At 42.7% G+C, this 23,411-nt stretch overlaps 1 protein-coding gene across 4 annotated transcripts; it reads right to left on the bottom strand.

Annotated features, from left to right (window-relative positions):
- Window positions 1-27: 27 nt before the first annotated feature.
- Window positions 28-23,163, bottom strand: LOC137181528 (rootletin-like). 4 transcript variants are annotated; one of them, XM_067587304.1, is made up of 37 exons: window positions 22,980-23,163; window positions 19,291-19,417; window positions 19,042-19,187; window positions 17,253-17,444; window positions 17,089-17,169; window positions 16,907-16,998; window positions 16,627-16,792; window positions 16,434-16,540; window positions 16,092-16,319; window positions 15,919-16,009; window positions 15,321-15,407; window positions 15,002-15,214; window positions 13,644-13,843; window positions 13,338-13,520; window positions 12,461-12,605; window positions 12,224-12,370; window positions 11,864-12,094; window positions 11,456-11,649; window positions 11,230-11,357; window positions 10,807-10,976; window positions 10,539-10,718; window positions 10,224-10,358; window positions 9,968-10,111; window positions 9,318-9,556; window positions 9,065-9,224; window positions 8,744-8,911; window positions 8,222-8,645; window positions 6,867-7,030; window positions 6,638-6,758; window positions 6,354-6,517; window positions 5,613-5,828; window positions 4,866-5,090; window positions 4,631-4,780; window positions 4,212-4,412; window positions 3,556-3,687; window positions 1,314-1,487; window positions 28-295 (listed from the first exon to the last, which is right to left on the bottom strand). In XM_067587304.1, exons 3-37 carry the CDS (start codon window positions 19,174-19,176, stop codon window positions 197-199), a joined length of 5,886 nt encoding a protein of 1,961 aa, XP_067443405.1. In that variant the 5' UTR covers window positions 19,177-19,187; window positions 19,291-19,417; window positions 22,980-23,163; the 3' UTR covers window positions 28-196. The 4 variants fall into 4 exon arrangements, with proteins under 4 accessions (XP_067443405.1, XP_067443406.1, XP_067443403.1 ...); XM_067587305.1 differs by having other exon boundaries at window positions 19,042-19,184; XM_067587302.1 differs by lacking the exon at window positions 22,980-23,163 and adding an exon at window positions 20,092-20,378.
- Between the last annotated feature and the right edge of the window lie 248 nt (window positions 23,164-23,411).

Genomic DNA, 23,411 nt, shown 5'->3' with positions numbered 1-23,411 from the left:
ACTGTACAAAATACCAACAAAATGCCATTGGAATGACGGTAGTGTTCATTTCAGTGTCAGAAGTAAAACTAATCATATTTTAAACACTAAAGTTACAGTATGAACACTTTTAGGAATGTTTCTGTAGGTAAATATTGCTTTCAGACATTCATGGTGAGTGGATTTTCCCTGGGTTAGATGGTGACGCGCTGGTGCTTTAAGCTGCATCTCTGTTTCCTGCCGACAGTAAGGAGGATGGAAGTGAAGGCTGCCGCCGTTTCATCTCCTGCTGCAGCTGCTCCTTCAGGGTGGACACCTGCAGTAAGGACAGCAATAAACATTCAATCTGTAGTACAAATCACAAGATTACAGGTTGATGCCACAAGGCTCTCCCTCAGCTGGCCACAAATAACAGAGTAACGAGGGCCAGGTTTGTGGTTGAAACACTGTCATGTACATTTAGAATACCAGAACTGGAGACAATACAGCATCGTGCAGGTGTTTGTACATCTTTTTGTGCTGATTATTGTCACCCAGCACCTGCAAAGAGTTTACGGATGAGCAGACCAGACAGCTGGCTCATCCTCAGCCTGGTTCTGGATGTGCACATGTAAACACTTTGTTAACAAAACTTTGAATAAGTTCAGTGACACGTAAAGATCTCAGTGGTCTTATTTTGGCTTTTCTGGCATCTGCATAAACTCAGACTGACACAGTTGTGATGTAGTAAAAAAAAAACAAAGTAACATCAATCATAAAAGAAGAGACTCTTTTTTTCTTGGTGTATTGAACGTAGGATAACACTAGGTGTTGAGTAGAGGATCATCGGAGCCTCACATAGTTCATTTTTCATTCTGTTTAATATGGGCTAAAGCAAAAATAATCAAAGGGCTTAACCAGTGCATCGTTGAACAACACCTACTAATGTTGTTCAGAGGGAGGTGAGAACAAGTCTTTTTCTCTTGAGAGACACTATGAAACCACACTTTAATTCTTCCATTCCCTGATTTTCATTCAAAATGTTGCAGACATCTCTATGATTCAGTCCTGTGTTGTAAGTAACATCCATCTTTATATCCTGGAACCTACCATCCAGTATATAAAGCAGTGGAGGCCATCTGCCTCATGAAGTTAGCTTCATATGTGTTAAATACATTAAGTATTCTCCTCAAAATGTATCAGGTGACTCTACCCTGTACCTTTAATACTGGTGTTTCCAAATAGTATTATGTATTCTAGTTTGGAGCAGGCAATGAAAACCATGAAAGGTTTAACCCGAGAAAGACTTTTATAACCTGTAGCCTATTACAACACAATGTCTCCAATGTCTCTACCTGCTCCTCCAGGCCTTTGACTCTGTGCCGATGAGCTCGCTCTCTGGTGCCCAGAGTTCGCTCTATGTCCCTAAAGCTGCTCCTCAGTCTCTCCGCCTCCCGCTGGGCCTCGTCTCGCTGCCTCACCATACTCTCACACAGACTGTGTGACTGCTCCATCTCAGCCAGCTGAGTCTACTCGTGAAACACACACACACACAAACACACACACACACACACACACACACACAGATGGAAGAGACCAAGATGTGAATGAGAGGAACGCTCGGTCTGCTCATATAGAAAAAGTCTAAACGATGATGAGAGTTTAGCTGGAAGAATCTAACTCGGCTCTTAGTAACACCACCGATCAAAAGCAGACAGCGAACCACCCAGCGAGGCTCTTGGAGGCTCTGTGGTGACCTAGTGGAAAACCATACTCATGTTTTCTAGAGATGCAGTAAATTAAAGCCTTTCTGGGATGATGTAAATGCAACTATAAAAGACATTAGGGGAATATAGATGAAGACAAATCTGGCTTTTAGCGCTCAAAAGAAGAAAACAAGAATTCAGTGTAAAGCTGATCCTCCAGATATTGTTCAGGAAATGTATTCACAGAAAAAGTTGATCTGTCTTTTGAGAATTAAAAGAAATATTGTGGCAGAAAATGGGAAAAGCGGATCATCTACGTGAAACATGATACCGAACAAATTAACTATATGTCTGAGTTTTATTCTACAGTCACACTTTGTTGTTTCCAGATCAGAAAATCAAATAAAAAAGTATTTTAAAAAGGAAAAGTCCGAATAAATGAATACAGCTAGTGTCTATATTACATTCCACACTTACACTTTGTAATTACTGTGGGTGTTGTGTCAAAGCATTAACAGATGAGGAAACAAACATCACAAATCTGTCGCTCACATTTCTGAGACAATTAACAGCTGGGATTTTTATTAGTCTGGAGGTTTTTATTTGTCCTCTGACAAATGGTTGATGGCCCCATGCAGAAAGAGTTTCAACATGTTGATTTGTTTCTAGGTAAATGACACCAAGTGTTCATTCTCAAACTATTTTTTTTACTTACTTTCAACTTTTTTTTTGCACCACAGACTGGTTTCTTCACATACTTTTGTTTAAAATCTGTATTTTTTTTGCGTGGCATAAAGTAACGAGGAAAGATGCAGCACAGACAAAGCGTACAAAATTGAAGTTTATTACAACAATAGCCTATAAAGTTATATAGTTACAGCAGCGTTCCTCGCAGCCCGGTAGCAAACGCAGTTGTGGATCACTGCTCTAGTTGATAAACAGTTCTGCAGCCTGGAAAGATTTTTGACTAAATGAGGAGAAATGAACAGTGGTCTGAGATAAACAACTTTAATGACTCTTTCTAAATTCTTCAAAAACCCAGTGTAACTTTCTTTATTTGCTTGTTTATATCATGTCTGTGTTTAAAAAAACAAAAGTTATGATGTTTGTTTTGGATCATGACAGAAAAATGACGCCTACCCAGAAACATCTAAATGCTTTGGTCTGCTTTGTTTTTTGGCGTCATTCATGTAACAATAAGAATCTCATGTTACAGTAAGAGTCTCTGGAGTGAAGCAGTGACAAGAATGAGTTGTGAAGAGAAAATAAAAAAGGATTTTTCCAGCTAATTTTTGATGCCTTACAGGAAGCAGATGTATCCACAGCTGGAGACATCGGTTACACTGACCTCACTTCACACTTAGGGGACGCTCCAAACTTTCAGGTGTAATCTACGGAAACTTTAGGAGGGTTAAATTGCAAAATTAATACATACACTAATAATGTTTTGTCCGACTGATTTCTGAGCTATTTTCAAACCTCCCAAGGCACAAGCAAGCCTCCTGCGCTCACACTGATGAGAGAGAATGTTTTTTTTTCTCTTGAAACCACAAAAGCCTCATTTCTCAAGTCAGTAAAGACACAATGTAAATGTCTTTTCACTGGAGGGTGTGTGGTTTAATAGTAAGTAAAATAATTTATACAAAACAAAAACATATAAAGCCCAAACTATGGGCTAATTGAGGTTGTCCTCCTGACCACAAGCTGAGGTGTGAAGCAGCTAAGAAAACAAATTCTGTGGGAAGTCGTGTCACCAAGAGTCAGTCTGCTGATCAGCAACACTTTGGTGTAACTTCTGAGGAGTTTTTGCTTTTATTACATACTATAAAAGTAGTGAAGGCCAGTATGATTTATGATGAATCTGTAAGTGTCACGTGGATCAGTGGATCACCTGCAGCATTAGTATCTGTTGCTGTGCCTCCTGCAGCTCCTGTTCAGCGGTGTTCAGAGAGCGATCCAAGCGGCTTCTCTCTGCAGACAGACGCATGCTGCCTTCTTCAGTCTTCAGCTTCTGACGTTCAACCTGATGACAGTATTTATGAGCGTATAACCAGTAGAAATCATGAGATCCCTTGCAAAAATGGACACAGTTTTACATCAGGTAAAAAACTTCCAATTCATAGGTAGGTGGTTGTGATTGTGAACCCGCTTTGCACTACCTGTCGAGCACCAAATGGCAGACAGACACAGTTAGCGACCAGCTGGTGAACATAATGGAGGATTTAGCTGCTAAAGAGCCACATATTTCCCTCAGGAGTTAGTGACAAAAACAAAGCCAGAAGGAGAGAATATTGGACTTGAAACCAGAAGCCTTTGTGTCTGCTGCTGTTTAATAACAAGATTTCCAGATCAACTTTATAAGGTTTTAAGAAAGTTATGAAAATTTTGTACCTCCTGTGGTTTACCAGTGTTTTTGCTCTACACACCACTGACTAAACCTTACATGTGTCCATGAACTTCTGACTTTTTTCACTCACAAAAGGCTCTTTGTTCAGAAGTGACCGAAGGAAACAAGCTGCACATTTATGGACAAGATACAGCGCTGACCTTATCCAGTGTATTCCTCAGTGCGTTTTTGTCTTTCTCCAGCCTCACAGCCTGTCTCTCAGCATCTTTTTTCTCCGTCTCGAGCATGGCGACCGCTCTCTGCAGCCCACGCAGCCGCTCCTCTACAGTGGCCCGCTCTGTCTGAGCCGCCTGGGCGCTGCGCTGAGCCTCCACGAGACTGGCTGAACGCTGACGCAGAGCCTAACAGAGGGAAAACAGAGATCACACACACACTCACACAAAGACATGACCAGCCAAAGCAGCCACATTGAGCGTGTTACTGTTTTGTTTTATACTTTATTGATACCTTGTGTGGAATTTCATTTTTTTTTTCAGTTTTCTGCCTTGAGTGAGGCACTGATACAGCTTCACATCAGCAGCCCTGAAAATTGAATTGTAGTCATTTATATCTCTGTTACCTCTTGAGTGTTGGTGAGCTCGGACTCAAGCGCCTCTCGTCTCAGCTCGCTCTGGTTCAGCTCACTCTGCAGGCTTTGCACACGCTCAGTGAGGGTGGCCATGTTTCTCTTCCATTCGGCTAATGATACACGGGATTCATCGATCCTTTCCTGATCGACACATAATAATAATCACAACACCATTCAGCTTTTGTCTACATTGTCCACTGCCTGTTTTTGTCTTTGTCTCACTCACCTGTAGATGCCTTTTGTCCTGTTCAGCCACACTCAGCGACTTCTGCAGAGCAACCAGGCGAGTCTCTGTGCTGCTGTGAGCAGCCGCCACCTCCTGGAGGCTCTGGTTGAGGGAAGTGACTCTCTCTTTCAGCAAAGATTCGCCTTCCTGCGCTTTGAGCAGAGCCTGGCTCAGCCTCTCCACGTCTCTCTGAAGCAACGACACACGGACTTCTCCTTCTGCTACCTGCAATTTGTGGACATCAAATGAACTTGTCAGTGAGCAAACCGGCAAAGAGCCTCCTTGTCAAATCAGGGAAATTATTGTCATGTAAGATTTAAAGACAACCCTTTATTTTATGGATCTGTGATGTTCTTAAATATTTTCTAAAAGGTTTTCAGCAAAAAACTAACAAATTTGGTACTAATTTAAGAGAAAATAGTTTAGAGTAGAGAGAATAGAGTTAAAATTCACTCATCATTAATTCATTATTGGAAACTTTATTCTGCATTCTTGCCTGTAGACAAATTTCACATTGTTGCATATTCAGCTGATCTGCTGTGCACTGACTAAAAGATTACACTCACAATTAATTTGAATGAATTCATTGGAAGTGTACCAATTAAACAATATTTCTATTTTCCCTAAAATTAGAGTAACTTCCCATAAAATAAAGCATTGCCAAATTAAACAGGGCCCATAACTGTGCATTTAAGGCCAAAATAATCCCATTCAGCACTCAGAGATATGAAAACCACCATGCTGTACCTGTTTGAGTAGAGTGTCATGGCGTTCATGGGAGGCCTGGCTCTCAGCCTCACGGTCTCCCAGACTCAGTTTGAGTCTCTGCAGCTCCCCCTCCACACTGCGCCTCCCCAACTCCACTCTGGTGGCCCGGGCCTCAGCTGCCTCCAGCGCCTCCCGCAGACGCCTCCTCTCTGCCTCCAGACGCATTTCAGCCGCACGTTGCTTATTTAACTGCTCCTGCGGAGATGGAGAGAGCACAGACATAATGAAAGACCAGTTGGCGGACATTTAGGGTGTAGATTTCTTTGTTGTGAAATGGAGATTTGAGTTTTAGACTAGTCCAAAACACGGTTTCTAAGAGACCAGACAGACACAAAGCACACACAGATGCTCCACAGCTCAGTAGCACCCCCCCCCCCCCCCCTCCCCCAAACAAAATCCCACTGAGAGCCTCACTTTCACTTTGTGTCCCTGCTCCTCCTGTTGCCCATAAGGTGAATTATGTTGAAAGGTGCTGGCATGAAAAACAGACATAAGGAGAGCTGACATGTGACACCACAAGCGGCGTAACACTGTGTGTGCGCTGCGTCTGCTGTTATTACATTCCCTGATAGTTTTTGCCTCTAGATATTGCCTCTACCGTTGAGTACAGCCATATGGTGATCATGGCAGATCAGTGCTCACTGCTGAGCAAGTGACAATACAAACACACGGTGTTCATGTACACAAAGTACACAAATGTGTGTGTGTGTGTGTGTGTACCTGCGTGTGTTTCTTATCCGTCTCAGAGGCCTGCAGCGCTCGCTCCAAATCCTTCACCCTGTCGGTGAGAGCTCTCCTCTCTCTGTCTCCTCTCCTCACTAACTCCTCCTGCTGCTGCAGCAGAATCTGAGTGGCCGTCAGACGCTCGTCCAGCCCGCGCTTCGCTACAATCACACACATTAAACACACATTCAAGATCTCCTACAGTGAAAACACAGTTTGACAAGAAATGCTTGTGCTTGTTTTTGCCTTTTGGTTCACTTTCAAACAAAAAAATGTTTTGCCTTCTTGGTATTCCTGTAAGGTGTTTTGTAGCTGAGAGAGACGACTCTGAGCCAAGTCTCGCTCCCCCTTCAGCTCCTCCACCTCCCGCTGCAGGGCCCCCAGCTGGCATCGGGCATCATCCTTGAAAATCAGCAATAACCAAAGACTTGAACCATGCAAACACAAACATATCCTTAAATTATGACAACATTTATTGTGTGCTTTTTTCATGCCGTGCAGCTCTATTACCCGCTCTTTCTGTGCCTCACGCAGCTCCTGGAGGAAGTCTCTCAGACCACTTCGTAGGGTCTCAGGGTCCAGCTCTGGCTGAGGGAGAGGCAGTGGAGTATCCCCTCTCTCAGGAGACACAGCTCCTGAGCCTAAAGTGTTGTCAGGGGTGCTTACTCGAAATTCTGTAAATATTAAATAAAAAGAGCTGCAAGCAACGTGTATAATCAAATGTTTTTTATGTTCAAGCAGGAGGGCTCACATTACGCAACGCCAACCAAAGACAAATGTAACATAACCATACAGTATCTCGCTGGTATAGTATACTACACTTTACACATTTTAAGAAGCAACTACAGGTTACTCTTGGAGACAAGTCCACCAAATAAATAGTTTAAATATTCTTTAACTTTTTTACCATTTTTGCAGTACAAATGAGATTTTCTATGGTTTGTTTTACTGGTCAATTACTCTCTTTAAAGGACAAGTGTGTAAGATTTAGGGGTATCTATTGGCAGAAATGGAATTTAATATTCATAAGTATGTTTTAATTAGTATATAATCACCTGAAAATAAGGATCATGTTTTTGTTACCTTAGAATGAGTCCTTTATATCTACACAGTGAGCAGGTCCTCTTATAACGGACGCCACCATGTTCCCCATAATGTTTCTACAGCAGCCCAGAATGGACAAACCAAACACTGGCTCTAGAGAGGGCCTTTCACATGTTTTTCGCAAGTTTCGTGGCCACCGTAGATTCTTCTACATGCTTGGAAGGGGTGGATGAGGGGAGGAGTATTCACTTGGTTGCAATCTGCAACCTCACCACTGGATGCCACTAAATCCTACACACTGGTCCTTTAATGTTTTGTCTGTCATATATATTTTTGATGTGATTGCATAACTGTATATTTATTTAACTGTAGCTGCTGTCTGTAGACACCGCATTCACTGTGATTTATTGCAACCTATACATCCATTTACTATGTTGTTATGTTTTATTATGTTACATTATGTACTATGTTATTTGTGTCTCAATACATTTCTGTTGTTAATGTGTATATATCATGTATATAATACCTATATTTTAAATGTTTCTTGTGGTAGATGCCAATAATGTACATAGTATTATAGTTGCTATAAATCTATTCTTCCTTTTGCTCCTCTAGCTATGACAGTGTTGGTTGATTGGTCCACCACTTTGTTCCAAACTGAAATATCTCAACAACTATTTGATGGATTGATGTGAACTTTTGTACAGGCATTCATGTTCCCCAAAAGATAAATCAGCTGTGGATCCAAATAACATTAAAACATTAAAAAAAGAAGCTCTGAATGATAAATGTAGAAGTATCCCTGCACATTTAATTATTACCTTTAGGAGGTGACAGTGAGGAGCGTAGAGGTGAGATGCTGGGGTGGCGTGACATGGTGCCGGCTGATGTGGAGCTCCCCCCCGGGCTCCTCCCCCTGGATCCTCTGCCCCCTGCTCCGATGCCCAGTGTACGTGTCAGTGCCGACTGGAGGCTGCTCAGACGATACTCCAGCTCTCTCCTCCCAACCTCAGCCCGGGACAGCTCTGCCTCTGTGGCAGCTAGACGGCCTTGAGCCTCGCTCAGCTGCAGGCTGGACAGGGCAGAGGCGTCCTGGGCTGCCTGGGCGCGCAGGGCCAGATTCTTGGCTTCATCCTGCAGCTTCTTCTCACAGCCTCGTGCCTCCTGCAGCTGAGCGGTCAGTTCTCTCTCGCAGCCCCTCCAGCTCCCCTCCGACTCCACCAGGCGCTTTTGAATCAGGGAAAGCTACATTGAAAAATAAATGGAAGAAAAATCATGAAACCATTAAGCCCAAAACTAAGAGAAGAACCTGGAAATCTCTCTTCACTGTCCTCAATCCTCACCTCCTTCTTGAGGGAATCTCGAGCAGTTTCAGCTTCAGTTAACTTCTGTTTGAGAGTGAAAGCCTCTTTCCCTTTCTCCTCTTCCCTTTGCTCCTCCAGTGACAGGCGAGTCTGCAGCTCTGCCACCTCCCTCTCTTTCTGCTCCTTTTCTCCATCCAGAACTTTCAGCTGGGGAGAAAAAAAGCACAGATCAGAGTCTAGTCTAGACTGAAAACCAAAGTTTGGGATTTTTAATTTAAAGTGCCTATAGAGTGCCAGTAGATCCTAAGCTTCTGTTTTAATGTTTTACAGGTGTGAAGGAGAGGTGACAGCATGTATGACCTGTCTACGGAGCTCCTGGAGTTCTCGCCGAGCCTCGAGACGTGACCTCTCAACTTCCCTCAGGCAGCTACGCAGCTCCGTCACCTCTTTCTGAGTAGATGACAAATTCTCCTCCAGCACAGCCAGCCTCTGCTCCTTCTCCTCACACTGTCGTTTCACACTGACAAACCCAACAAACACAAACTCAGTAACTATTTTTAACTTTTTTACTCTGAACATACCTGCATCTCTCTTATTTCTTTCAAGTTTTTACCTGATTCTCTCTGTTTCTGCAATTCGCAGAGTTTCCCTTAGTTGGGTGTTTGACTGGCTAAGAGTGTCTCTCTCCTTGGTGACGTCCCCGAGGCTGCGACGCAGCTCTGTCCCTTCTCTCCTGTGTTTTTCTGCCATGTCCTGAGTTTGGTTGAGACGACGCTCCACCTCCAGCATGTCCCGCCTCAGATGATCCCGACTCTCCTCGTTAGCTGAGAGAGAAGCTCTGTATTGGTCCAGCTGGAGGGCGAAAGTGTCATGTGTGTTAAAAGGTGTAATGTAATGTAACAGAAAATGGGTGAATTATTTAATTACATCCACCCAGGAGGTGATAGCAGCTTATCTCAAACATTTTTTAACATTTTTCAACTAAGTTTGGTGGAAATTTAGGCCATTAGTCAAGAAACAATTGATAATTTTTTGGTGCCGATCAAGAAATTTTATTTGATTAATCATGCAGCCAGATACTATTTTTACGTTTGCATTATTTTCTCATAATGTACAGATGCAGACAAAAATTCTGAACAATATTAAAATAACAAATTCAAAGGATTGTGCATCTTTGGTGGTTGGTACACTATGTGCTCTCTGGAAGCTTTCTAGATTTGTACTCTATCAGTTTCATGTTCTCTCTTGTACAGGATCATCTACCTCTTTGAGAGCAACATCAGCGCGTGACTGTAGGTCCGTACAAGTCTCTCGCAGACTATGAAGTTCCCTCTCATGAAGCGAGGCTGCATCCTCCAGCTGAGAGCGAAGCTCCTGCAGCTCGCTGGTCAGAGCCCCAACTCTGATCTTGAAAAACAAAACAGAAAGTTAGATTAATTAATCGTTTATGCAACATAAGACAGAAAAGATCATTCAACAACAACAGAATTCAGACAGGAAGTCAGGATTCTTCTTTCACCTGCTCCTGCTCTTTGCAATGAGCTGCTTCTCTGGCCATCCGCTCGGCCTCCAGGGCTGCAGCTGACACCTCAGCCTGCAGGCTGGACACCCTGTCAGACAGGACTGCTTTCTCTGCCTCCTTCAGAGAAAGAGCCTGGAGAGAAAAGAAAAAAATCTGTTTAACAATGTGGTGGAACTTACGGCGGATGTACCAGAGTAAGTTATCATTTCAATAAAAAATTGTGGGTTGCATTGTTTATCATGATATCAGGATTCAATTAATGATGCTGACTGATGATGAACCCAACTCCTCGCTACAGTACCCAGAACAGACCTGTTGTTTCTCAGTCTCAGCCTGCAGGAGACTCTGATCTCTGTCGTGCTGAAGAGTCCTCAGTTCATCCTGCAGCTCCTCTCTTTCTCTCTGCGCTCTGTGCAGCTGATCCTCCACCTCCTGCCTCAGCTTCCTCAGAGCGCCCTCATGCTCCATCAGCAGGCTGTGCCGCAGGACTTCCTGTGTAGCACAAACATTAAGATTAAAGAGTCACAAACTTACTCTTTATCACAATCCTAAAAAGTAAAATATGGTCAAACCTTCTCACCTTTTCTGAGATGAGTCTCTCCACCTCCTCTTGATGTTCAGAGATGGCCTTGCGTAAGGCCTGCTGGGCCTCCAGCTGTGCAGAATTTAGAGTCTGAGTCAGAGCCTGTTTCTCCCTCTCAGCCTGGGCCAACGCATTCTCCCCGTCTGAGCGAACACGCCTCAGTTCAGCTGGAAATCCCATCCAGGAAAACAAGAGAGGCAAAGACAGAACTCAAACATTAGCTTCTTTTTCTGATATATTACTGACCAACTGTCTTTCCCATTATACTGTACCAAACATCTTCCGTTTAGCTCATAAAGAAGAAGGTTTATCTCTTCTGCTTTATTCGTCCAATCCTCTAATCAAAATATCTTCCTCTCTTTGTTTTCATGTTTTCCTCACATATTTCTGTCAGCCTCTTCTCCTCTTCTCACCACTCACCTGCTGCAGTCTCGCTGCGGACTCGAAGGTTTTGGTTCTCCGTCTCAAGCTGCTCTCTGCGAGACTCCACCTGAACCAGCTGCTGCTGCACCTCGAACAGACTGGTTTCCAGGGACTCGCGCTCCAACCTGCGGGATTACAAACACACGTTAAACACACAGACACACGTGAGGATGTGCTGCACACAGTGTCACTGACAAAAAAAAAACAAAACAACAACACACACCTGAAGGCAGCCAGCTCCTCTGACAGCACGGTGTTCTCTCTCTCAGACGCCGTCAGCTGGACCACCAGTGCTGCTTTGTCTCGGGCCAGTTCTGCCCGACCACGGCCGGCCTCCTCTAAGGCCACTTCGTTCCGCTGGCTCTCGCCTCTGGCAAGACTTAACTCTGAACCCAGAGAGGTCACCTCGCCACAAAGCTGTCAATGGAAGAGCCAAATAGAAGTGAATTCATTGTTGTTTTAGCCAAATTCATCTTCTGTAACTGGGAAAGGAAGTTTCTCTACATGAGGTCACATCACCAACTAATAAGGGAACTAACAAGGGCTCATAAAAACAAGTTGCATCACCAATTAAGTGTTTTTAGGTTGGACTTATCCTTTAAATGGTGATGTAATATAATCTGTTATGCACCTGGGTGACTCTCTCCTGCAGCTTAAGTCTCTCAACCCTGAGACTCTGGAGCTCTGCCTCCATCCCTGCTCGGCTTAGCTCAGTGTCCTGCAGTGACTGGTGCAGCGTGATGCGGGTCGAGTCCAGCTCCAGCCTGTCCTGCTCCAACCGGACCAGCTCATCTCTGATGGCCAGCTTCTCTTGCTCCGCCTCCCGTTTCTGAGCCTGCAGAAGGGCCTTCTCCTCCTCCAGCTAAGAGACAGAGTTCAGAGTGAGACTCGGAGAATAAGAAATGTGTTTTGGACCCTTCAGAGATTAAATATACTCATTAAAATGAGTGATATAAGGGTATTTCAGGATATACTCATGAAACACCCTTACCTGGAGGATGTAGGTATTAAGGTCAGTTTTATCTTGGGCCAGGCCTTCATTCATGCTGCCCATCTTGGCCAGAGAGTCTCTGAGAGCTGCATCCTCAGACTGGAGCTTGTTGAGCAGCAGAGAAAGTTCTGCGTTACTGCTCTCAGTCTGGAGGGAAGATGAGGGTCATATAAAGGTCACAACCAACAAGAGAACACACAAAGCAGCATTTTTACACACGTTCTGACTTTTTATTACCCGAGCCAGTGCTTCAGACAGTTGGGTCTTCTCTCGCTCCAGCAGCTGCCTCTCAACCTCCCCCTGCTGGTGAGTCTCCTTCACTACAGACAGCTCCCCACGCTGAGCAGAGGCCCGATTCTCACTCTGATCCCACTGCATCTGTCTGTAGAAAAACAGAACATACATACAGTCGACTTAATCAGCGAATTAATCAGCGATTATTTTGATAATCAACAAATCATAATTTCTGTCATTTTTCAAGCATAAAGGCCAAATATTCTCTGGTTTCAGTCTCTCAAATGTGAGGATTCGCTGCTTTTCTATGTCATATGTGACAAAATTGAGATAATAATCATCAATGATGTAAATAATCGTTAGTTGCTGACCTATTTCTGAGAGAGTCTGACTCAGGGTGTGTGTGTTTGTTAGCGTGTAAAGCTTATTTACATGTGCAGCGGGTGGGTGAAATATAGCGTGTGCTATCAGATGAAACCTGATGCATCGGTGAAGCTGTTGGACATCTACATACCCAGATGTTTAATTTCTTACTGTTTCATTTCAATTTCTAAGTATTTCACTCTGAAATTCTCCTTCGACAGGTGTCTGAAAAGTCCAAAAATTACAAGTTTTGTCAGAAATCTTAAAGGAAGTGTGTAAACTGGCTTGAATTTCATGGCGTAAATGTGTCAGGGCAATGGAAAAGACCGTTTGAATCGTGTTTGGGCTTCTGTTGGCGAAGGAGGTCAGTGAGCTACCATGAGCTGTTAATGAAGATCTAATACAGATCTATTAAATGGCTTCCTGTGAACATATGCACTGTGCGTTGGCTAGACTAGACTCTGTGGATTAGTGTCCGCATTGCATTCACCCAATCACCATCAATTAGCCTACTTACATCCTCTGAGTCTCTGCCTTCGCCCGGTCTCTCTCCTGAATGACGGCCTCCTTCTCCTCCCTCTCGTGGTCTCTCTCTCGCTGCGTGGACGTCACGGCCAACTGCAGCTTCTCACAGTCCATCTGCAGGATCTGGTTGCTGCTCTGTACAGCCTGAGCTGTCTTCTCCAAGCTCGCCTTCTCACTGCAACGTTCATAGGGAGAACATAAAAGTATAGTAGAGATAGTTATACACTACAGGATTCAAGGATTAAGTAAATGACTGCTTGGACGCAGATTGTGAAAGGTGATGTAACTGTCAGTAAACCTGGCCAGCGTGTCTCTCTCCTGCTTCAGGCGGTCCTTTTCTCTCTGTGTGGTCTCCCTCTCTCTCTGAGCGGCGTCCCTCTCTCTCTGCAGGGCTTGGTTTCGCTGTTCCGCCTCTCTTTTAGCTGAGTCGCTCTCTGCAAGCTGCTTTCGTACCTGTTGTAACGAGGACTGAGAGGAGAGCAGACGCCCCCGAATATCCTGCAAAGACAAGAAAGTAGAGGAGGAAACATGTCATATGTATATAATAACAGCAACAGTAAGAGTAACAGGAGTTTTAAAGGATAAGTTTGGCGATACATATCCACATTTTAGTCTAGCTTTTAGCAAATTACTGACTAATTACTTACTTTTTGAAGCTTTACATGAAACTATACATTTGTGACCTGTTTTTAAAGATTGATGTCGTTCGTAGCAACCAACAGACTCAAGGTTCAGTACCACAGACAGGTCACGAAGTACTGAGAGACGGACTCTTCTCATGGAATTTGTTGACAATAAGAAAAATATAGATCATTTCCAAATGTATCTTAAGCTCCACTCTGTGGCTGTGGAGCCTTCAAGGACAGGTTCATAATTTTGTCTTAAAACAATAGTTAGGTGCCCAAATGAACAATGGCACATTTTTTGACACTTTCTTTTTTTGCTGTTATCATTCCTCCTGTTCATACTGGCCATTAAGAGATCCCTTCATAATGGGAAAAAAATCCACAGCCCTCCATCCTTGAAAAAATGTATTAGTCAAATCAAGTCAATATATTTAGAATTTAATGTATTTTTAGTGCCAAATTCCCTCTTTTTGTTACTATCCCTCCACTGCAGCTGAACAGGAAAACCCTGTCTGTCGTGACACAAGGAGGGAATTCTTTATTAAAAAGACTGTAACTGTGGAAGATATCCACTTGATTTGACTAACTCAGACGTTGAAGCCTCATATTATCTTCAGATAAACTTTCAACTTTTAAGACAGATTTAAAAAATTGTGAACTTATCCTTTAAGCTTTAAGAACTGCTGTAAACTGATTTAAGATTAAATCTTTGCTGGAAATGAATAAAACATAGTCAATCTCTTTCAAAAAATATGCTCAATTCATATTCAATAGAGGCTTATCAGAATGAATTGTGAAAGTATTAATATGACAAAAAGATCTCACACACAGTTCTTGGAAAATTAACATTATTTCATGTTATTTTAATTTATCTACCTTTGTCTTGGTCTAATCTGTGCTATCTCTATAAACAAGACCACATGAAGTCTGCTATCTGCTTGAACCTTTTACTGTGTGTGTATAAATGGAAACAGTGTGAACCCGAAACGGTGAACTATATGAGCAGAGTGTTTTAAAATTAGCATGTCACCTGCAGCTGGAGCGTCTTGTTTGTGACTGCAGAGCGTAGAGCTGACAGTGCTGCCTCCGGGAGATGAGACAGCGAGGTGAGCCGAGAGGGAGAGGACGACCTCCTGGGAGAGGAGGAACGGTGAGGGGAGGAGCCACGGATTAAGGCCAGCAGCGGAGCCCCGGAGTTGTCCTGGTCTGCCTCTGAGGAAGACTCTCCATCTGACGAAACCGTCTAAAAAAATAAATAAATAAATTTTTAAAAAAGCAGATTGAAGCAGATGATGCCCTCCCATCCTCATGCGGCGTTCACTGATGCGAAAATGTACGTAGCTGTTTACCTGAGCGATGTCCCGCAGTGTGTCTAACAGTGTCTCATTGTGTGCTCTCATCATCTGCATGTCAGTCTCATCGTTGCCATTCTGCTCCTGAAGGGAAAAACAGGAATATGAAGCACAGACACCTCAGTCATCTGGAGAAGGAAGATTAATTCAACTGACCACTAAGAAACCGTGACAGCTTTGAAGGATAAAGATGGAATTCTTCTATATTTTTCTTACAAATCCCATGAAAAGTTCACTTTTATAGTTTTAATTTCATTTTTCAAACAGGCTACATATTTTTCACACAGCTTGGTGCTGTAGCTTTTAGCAAATGTTACTCAAACATCAGTAAGTAGTTAATTTGTTGGGGACTATTTTCAGCCACATTTATGGTCCACAAGTGAGTATTTATGGGACCAGGGGGACAGCATATGTGTAATCAACTCAAAATAAACTACAGTGTCCATGCAATGAAAGAACCTGTCACCCAGTGCACACAGTGTGGCTCATTGGATTGTTTTTAATTGTGTTTGAAAAACTATTGAGGTTTATGGAACAGAGGAGTAAGATATATCAGGTGTTGGATACTCAGGCAATTCTTTTTAAGGCCTCTCACCTCAAGCCTCCTCGTCAGTAAGACAATTTCTCTGTCTTTCTCTTCAATCTGCCCCTTTAGTCTCTCCCCCTCTCGCACTGAATCCGACAACCTGATGAAAAAGACCTTTTTTTTTTTAGACAAAAGTTGTTAAATACACAACAACAGTACGAGAGATCAATGTGTTGACTGACCTGACGTTGAGTTCGCTTCTCTCCGCATCCGTCCTGGTCTGAAGATTCATCATTTCTGCCACTCGTTCTCTCAGCTGCTGCTCCAGCTGATCCCGCAGAGCCTTCTCCCGCTCCAGGGCCAGAGCCGCTCCTCCCTCTCGGCTATGCAGTGTGGCGGACAGACCTGCACAGGACACCTGAGCAGAGTGGGACGCCCGAGCCAGCTCATTACGCATGTCGGACAAGTCCCTGAGATTGGAGAGAGATTGGCAGGGATCAAAGGAGTGTCAAAATGTTAGCACAGAACAGAAATCAGAAGCTGTTCAAGCATCAACACGCAGTTTACAAATTGTTTATCTGAACCTTTCAGTGGCGCTCTTCAGTTCACACACGTGCCTCCGAAATCCGACCACTTGCCGCCACAGCATCAGCAGGCGACTGTGCTCACTGCTGAAGTAACTGTGGAAAGACTGAAAGGAAAGACAGAAATAAGAGGTAAATAACTGAGACTTCACATTTAAAATGCTTTACTGTTTGGTGCGCATCCCTCTCCCACCTCTTCTTCTCTCCTCCAGTCAGACTCCTTTTGCTCCAGTTCCTCTCTGGCTTTGGTCCAATCAGCAGTGAGCCTGCGAATGTCCTGGCTGAGAGCCTCATTGGCCAAACCCGCCTGCTCCAGCTGCTCTCTCAGCATGGCGTTCACTGCAGACAAACTGCTGCTCCTTAAAATAGAACAAGGAAAAACATGTTATATTGACAGAGCAAAACAGACAAAAACAACGTGATATTCTGACGTGTATAGTTAACATGCCATGTTACATCTTTGGTGTAATTACCTCTGTTGTTCTTCCTCCAGACGGATCAAAGCATCTTCCAGGTTGCTGCCTGATTCGTCTTGATGGCGACCGTTTGATGTGTCACTGTGACCCTAAATAGGAGGATTTGATAGTTAAAGTCTTAGTTGTGGAACGTTGTAGTGGTATGAATAAAAATCCTGATACCAAGAATCTCCACTTACACTCCTGTGTTTCTCCAACTCTGAGGACTTCTCCTGCACCATCTGCTCCAGATCTCCACACTTCTTTTTGTACTGGAGTACCTGAAGTAGCAGGAAAATAATTACTACCTATAATTACTGCCTATAACTACATCTCAGCTAAAGACAGAATAAAATACTCGTACCTTGGCCTGCAACTTCTGCACGAGCTGCGCCTGCCTCTGCTGCCCCTCCTGGTACGCAGTGAGTTTTCTCTTGTAGGACGCTTGCTCCTCGTCCAGCCGTCTGCGTAAGTCCACGTTCTGCTGCGCCAGGCTGCGTGACTCCAGTGAATCATGGTCCCCATCTCCCGCATCGAAACGTAGCGCCTGCTCCAGCTGTGGGTTCAATTAAAAGTAAGAGTTGGGGGGGTGTGATGTTTAATGTTATACAAGGATATTTCACAGATGATCATAGACCTACATAGTGTCGAGTTTTTCGAGTAACTTGCAACTTAGCTTTGGTTTTTCTTGTAGTAACTCATCATTTATTCTGTGCAAATTGGTGCTCTAATGCAGTTTTCCATTAAATCAAATACTTATGTTTTAGATTATGAATATAAGTATGCTTTATTTGGGCACCCTGGTGGCCTTGGGGTTTGGGGCAACAACCATGACCCACATTGTTTAAATGTAGCCTGGACCTTTTTTCCATCTCTCTCTCCACCTACCTAACATAGTATTTACAGTATGATAATATATTTTTCTTAAAAAGGTGTTTCTCCAGTAACTTCCTAATATCTGACACATACCCAAACATGTGTGAATATACATGTAACATTATGTTTATTATAGGACATAAAGCCCCTGATCAAATCTCTCCAGTTTATAAGGACCAATGAAAAAAAAAGTCTTATAACAAATAGGGTGGCATTAATAACAAAGGTTCTTTATTGTGATAATACTTAGAAAACTATATGGACTGTGGTGTGGAAAGGCACAAAGTGTTTAGATGCTGTCCAAGAACATCACTATTGAAACTTATGATTGTCAACTCAGTTTATAAATATGCTGTTGTTCATGAATGTTAACACTACAGTTTCGTACATGTAGATCAATGCATATTTAAATAGTTTAATTAGGATCATGACTTCAGGTATAATAAACAGCAGTCAGAGAGCCTGGAGCCTTAAAACAAAAAGGATTACTTCTGAAAATCTTTGCTTCAATCGGTCTCTACAGTAGAAAGAGTTGGAGCATCACAGTGTTGGGACAATCGCTTTATGTTAATGTTCTGATAAATCTGGTGATCAGAAAAAAGAAAAAAAAGAGTCGCAAGATCTGAAGAACTTTCTAATGAAAAAGGTTGCAGAGAAACTTCTACAGGTTGGATTTGGGACATCTGTCATAGATGGTGCAAGTCTGAATAGCAGCCCTCAACCGAACTCAACTGTTGGTTCAAATTCATTGAATAATTCTGTAAGGGGATTATTTTCTTTAATCTGAGTTGCCTTTTGTTGTTGGACCCAGACTGCATGCTTCCTTCAGTAATGTTCAACCCCAATGTGGCGCCCACCCACCGCCAGACCTCATCTCACTCCACTGAAGCCCCTGTTTACAGTCGCCCAGGGTGACAGACGCCATGGCAACATGCCACTTCACTTCATTCCAGGCCCCATCACCTGGGAGACCAGCAAATCTCAAACAAAGACCAAGAAAATACTGAAATGGGAAAAAGGGAAAGTGCCAAAGCGTTTCCTTGACATTCGTACTTTTTAAACAAAGAGTGAAGATGATGGACGTGGGTCGATCACGTAAAGAATCCAGGATACTTGAGCAGCGTGTTATTCTCAGTAATATCTAACATTTCTCTCAGTTTTCTTTTTCAAACTAACAAGACCTCTAAACTCACTGTTCCTATTTCATGTTTTAGTGCAGCTCTGCCCATCTTGCCATCAATGTCAGTTGTTGCTGTTGTCCTGCTGCCTTGTCTTACCCTCTCACTAATTGCACCGTACTTGATGGCGAGCTCGTCTCGGTCCGCTCTGCTGTGAGCCAGCAGGTCCTCCAGCCTCGCTAGCTCTCCCTGCAGCACGCGGTTCTCCTCCTGGAGGGACATGACCGAGGACATGGCCCCCGCTGCTGAGAAAGAGGGCAGACAGAGACAGTGATTAGGCAAAAAAAAGGATCAAAATATACATTAAATACAGTGTTCTATGGCTGAGAGCAGACTCCGGCTACTTACGGCTATCGTTTAGGTTCTTTGTGACAATCTCCCGTACTCGGGCTGGTAGACATGTAGGGGGGGCATCTGGTGAAGGACCCCGGACTGTCAGCCTCTTCTCCTCAGACAAGACACTCTCCTCCAACCTCTGATGTGCAAAACACAAACATTTGGACTTAAATTTTGTGACATATGGAGAGAAAAACAGCGATGACAAACAGTTTACACCCGACAAAAATCACAGCAAATATGGAGTAAAACTCAATATGCAGGCTGCAATTAATGATTATTTTCATGATTAATCGACTCATTTTTTTAGTCTATTAAAGTCAGAAAATGGTGAAAAATGTTGATAACCGTCCCAACCAACAGTTCACAACACAAAGATATTCAGTTTACTGTCATAAAAGACTAAAAACACCATAAAACATTCACATTTGAGAAGTTGGAAACTCAGAATTTGAATTTTTCCTGTTAAAAAAATGACTCAAAATGATGAATTGATAATCCAAATAGTTGCCAATTAATTAATAGTTGGCAATTAACCTGTTAATCGATTAATCGTTGCAGCTCTACAGGTAATGAAAACTATGAATACACCAAAGTATGGTGATGTGATTGAAAAGTGCCACAAGACCAGGAATAGTGGGGCCACAGCAGTCACACAAGTCCAAAACTGCTGCGTAATGAAAACACAATAAAATCCTCCAACACAAACACAAGTCAACACAAGTCAGCAGCTTTATGTATCACATCACACACCTGCCAGCGCTCACACGTATTATTAATAAGCGATGGGAGATGGATGAAGGCGCAGCTCACCTGTATCACAGACTCCAGTTTGTTGGAGTCGGTGTCCGAGTTTTCCGCTGTGCTCATCGCAGATATTTAAACACCTCCAGCGAAGAGGATTAACTCCGAATAAATAAATCTACGTCCTCACAAGATGAACGATCGTCTTTTGCTTTCCAACGAGTGCGATAAAAAAAAAAAAATAAAGAGGAAGATCAAAACCCGAAGCTGAGTTATTTATTAGTTTCTGTTGGAGCTGAGAAAAGTTAATTGGTCGGAGAGGTGCAGAGTGTGACCGTCCTGCTCGCCTCCTCCACGCAGCCAGGCAGAGATTAGAGACAGAGACTGCAGGATTAGCAGGTTTTAAGATGCACACCCTCCCCTCCACCTCCACCTCCCCACTCTCACTGCTCGCATTTAAAACCCTCCACAGACCTCTGCTATTCAGCTGCACAATGGATACATTGAAATAAAACATTATCAGCCCTCCTCAGTCGCTCTATAAAAGAAAAATATATGTATCCGAAGGTGTTTTGAACACAAATGTTGCAGGGAAACTTTTTCATTTTAAAATCAAATTCTGATATTTATCTTTTGATTTGTCAATTTGTATTTACTTTTTATTCGTGACAGCAGGTCTTCTCTATGTGCACAAATTTAACAGCAAGCAGCAATATGATGTCACCAATGAGTCAGATGACTCCCAGCCTGTGTGTGATAGTATTATACTGCCAATCCCACTGAGAATCAACAGCCATCCTGTGGTGCTGCCCTTTGTAGTTGGCATAGAGACCATTTAATTTAGGTTAAAGATCTCCTCTAGACATGATATTTAAAAAAAAACACTCTGTTTGAATAATAATTTGTGTGCAATATGGTTATTCCTCAAAAAAAGTTCAATTACCTTGTTAAAATCCTTAAAATGACATTGACTCCGTCTCCCTCTTGAAAAATCCAGAAGCTATAAATATACAAATATTGTTTGTACAATTTGACTGCTAGATGCTAAATGTCTCCTGCTTCACTGAAAAGTCCTTTCTCAGTGTTTGCGCACTGGCGGTTTGAAATTTCCACATCACACTTATTGTGTGCATATTGGACCACGATTGGCTCCAAAACTAGTTGTGATGTCACAAATCACACTTGTAGGTCAGCTACACACCTTTAACTCAGAGAAAGGTTCCTCCTTCAGTAGAAACATGTGAAGACAGCCTTCTAGTGTCAAACTCTGCACATACATCATTCTGCACAGTGAAGCTCAAATGTCCAACTGGAGCAACATTAAGCAAAAACACATTTTTGAGTGGAGGAGGACTTTAAGATTACTGGTTTAGGTTGGTCGGGGCTAACGTCAACAGAGAAACAGACAACTTGGTGTGTCTGAATCTGTGGGCAGCAGCACAAAACACAAGAGAGATGAAAATATTTTGAATCGCACCTCAAATGCACCTTTAATGCAATAATGTCTTTAAAATCAACAAAATGTGTTGTGGCGGTATTGTGTTGTGGGGTAAAGGGTGACATCAAGTGTCTGATTGGAGGAAAGGTGGTACAGCTGACCTCGTTATCCACCACTGAAGCATCACCGCAACATTTATAATGCAGCTTAAGTTAATACCTAATACCATAAGATACTTTACTCAACTTCTCAATACAATAGTAAACTCATAATAAAAACTACACAGATGATCTGTCAATCTTTAGACACGTCTTCGTGCTTCTTTGGTTTTATAAAATGTTTTTGAGGTTAAATGTCTGTTTTCTGTTAAACACACGTATGTATCTGCAGCCTCAGAACAATAATGTTTCTGTAAAAGAGTCTGAATAAGAAACTGTGACAAAACCATTTAAACATGAGCATTTCTGCACTGTACTACTTGGTGTTTGGATTGTCATAGTTACAAACAAGAGGACCATTGTGTCAGTACAAGACCCCCAACACAGCCTTAACAACACACACACACACACACACAAACACACACACGGTCCCCATAAATATAGAAGTACAAGAGCTCACACAAAGTTAAAGAGTAACACAAAGTGACTTACAACCATCACTCTAAATACAAACTGCCATACATATCTGGTTTCAAGATACTTAAACATGTCAGTAAATATAATAATAATAATAATATATAAATCCATATTGATAATAATGATTTATAGCTACTGTCTGACTTGGGTTTTCATTTAAGTGTTTTTGGGTTTTTTTTCTTAATTTATTTTGTATCTGAACGTCTAAATAAAGTTTCTGCTTCATGATGATTACTGGACTTTGATGCTGTTAGTGTGTGTGAAGTGACACGCCTGCATGAAATCAATCAAACTTTATCAGTTTTAATTGCCAGACATCTGTGGCACCCCGAACTGGTGCAATAAAAAAAACGTCAGGCACTGTTTTCAGTGTGTGAGATGTGAGCCTCGTATCTGCTGAACTACACACCTGTTGATCCTTCATCTCCACAGACAAACCGAACCAGATTACAACCCAGACTTGTTGACTTTTCACTGTAACTTCACTTTCACAGCCTTGATGTTTTACAGCCAGTGATACGACAATAAACACATACAATGATCTCAACTGCTTCCTCTCCAGTTCTTGCCTTTAACGTGTCGTTTTGGTGCACAAAAGGGAACTACTGTGTTTTCCATTCATCACTAACATCCCGAGACAACAGATATTCATCCAAACAGACACGCCCAAGTTTTCAAAAGTCTGTGACAAGAGGAGGACGAGGAGGAGGAGGGAGGAAGAAGAGGGGTGGTTGATTATTAAACTATGCAGCATGTAACTAAACTGAACTGCAGATGAATTAAGTCTGAACCTCGCTGCTGTTGAATCAGCCTGAATATGAAAAGCATCTTAAACATCCACATCTCGCCGCATGTACGCAGTGACTTCCCTTTTCTATACTCACCTCGAGTCTTCGGTTTGTTGAGCTTCACTCTGCCATCCCTCCATTCCTCTGAGCGTTTTTTTTTTTGAGATAATAGCCAAACATGAAGCTCATCCACAGCGGCTGAAGTTATAAACATATCCTCAGCTGCTTGCAGGCAGTGTTGCCTTGTTCCGAAATCTCCTCCACGCTTTTTCCGGGGAGGGACTTCCAGTTCACTCAGCAGCCTGAAGTCTGTGCGCAGATCCGCAGACACGACGACACGCATCTCATCTCTGTCATAACATTTCTAATGAAATCCATCAGTAAATATGGTTTTCCCTACAAATAACTGAGAATAATCCCAACATATATTCTAAGGTACTCAAACCTATCGCCTCAGAAAGTCTCAAACTCCAAATCTTAATACTTTTATGACGAATCTTTGGTAAATTAGTCATTTCTTTCTTATAT

Source organism: Thunnus thynnus, chromosome 4 (genome assembly GCF_963924715.1).
Source record: "Thunnus thynnus chromosome 4, fThuThy2.1, whole genome shotgun sequence".
Lineage (NCBI taxonomy): Eukaryota > Metazoa > Chordata > Actinopteri > Scombriformes > Scombridae > Thunnus > Thunnus thynnus.
Note: the sequence above shows the minus strand (reverse complement) of the source record. Positions and strands in the feature narration are given on the sequence as shown.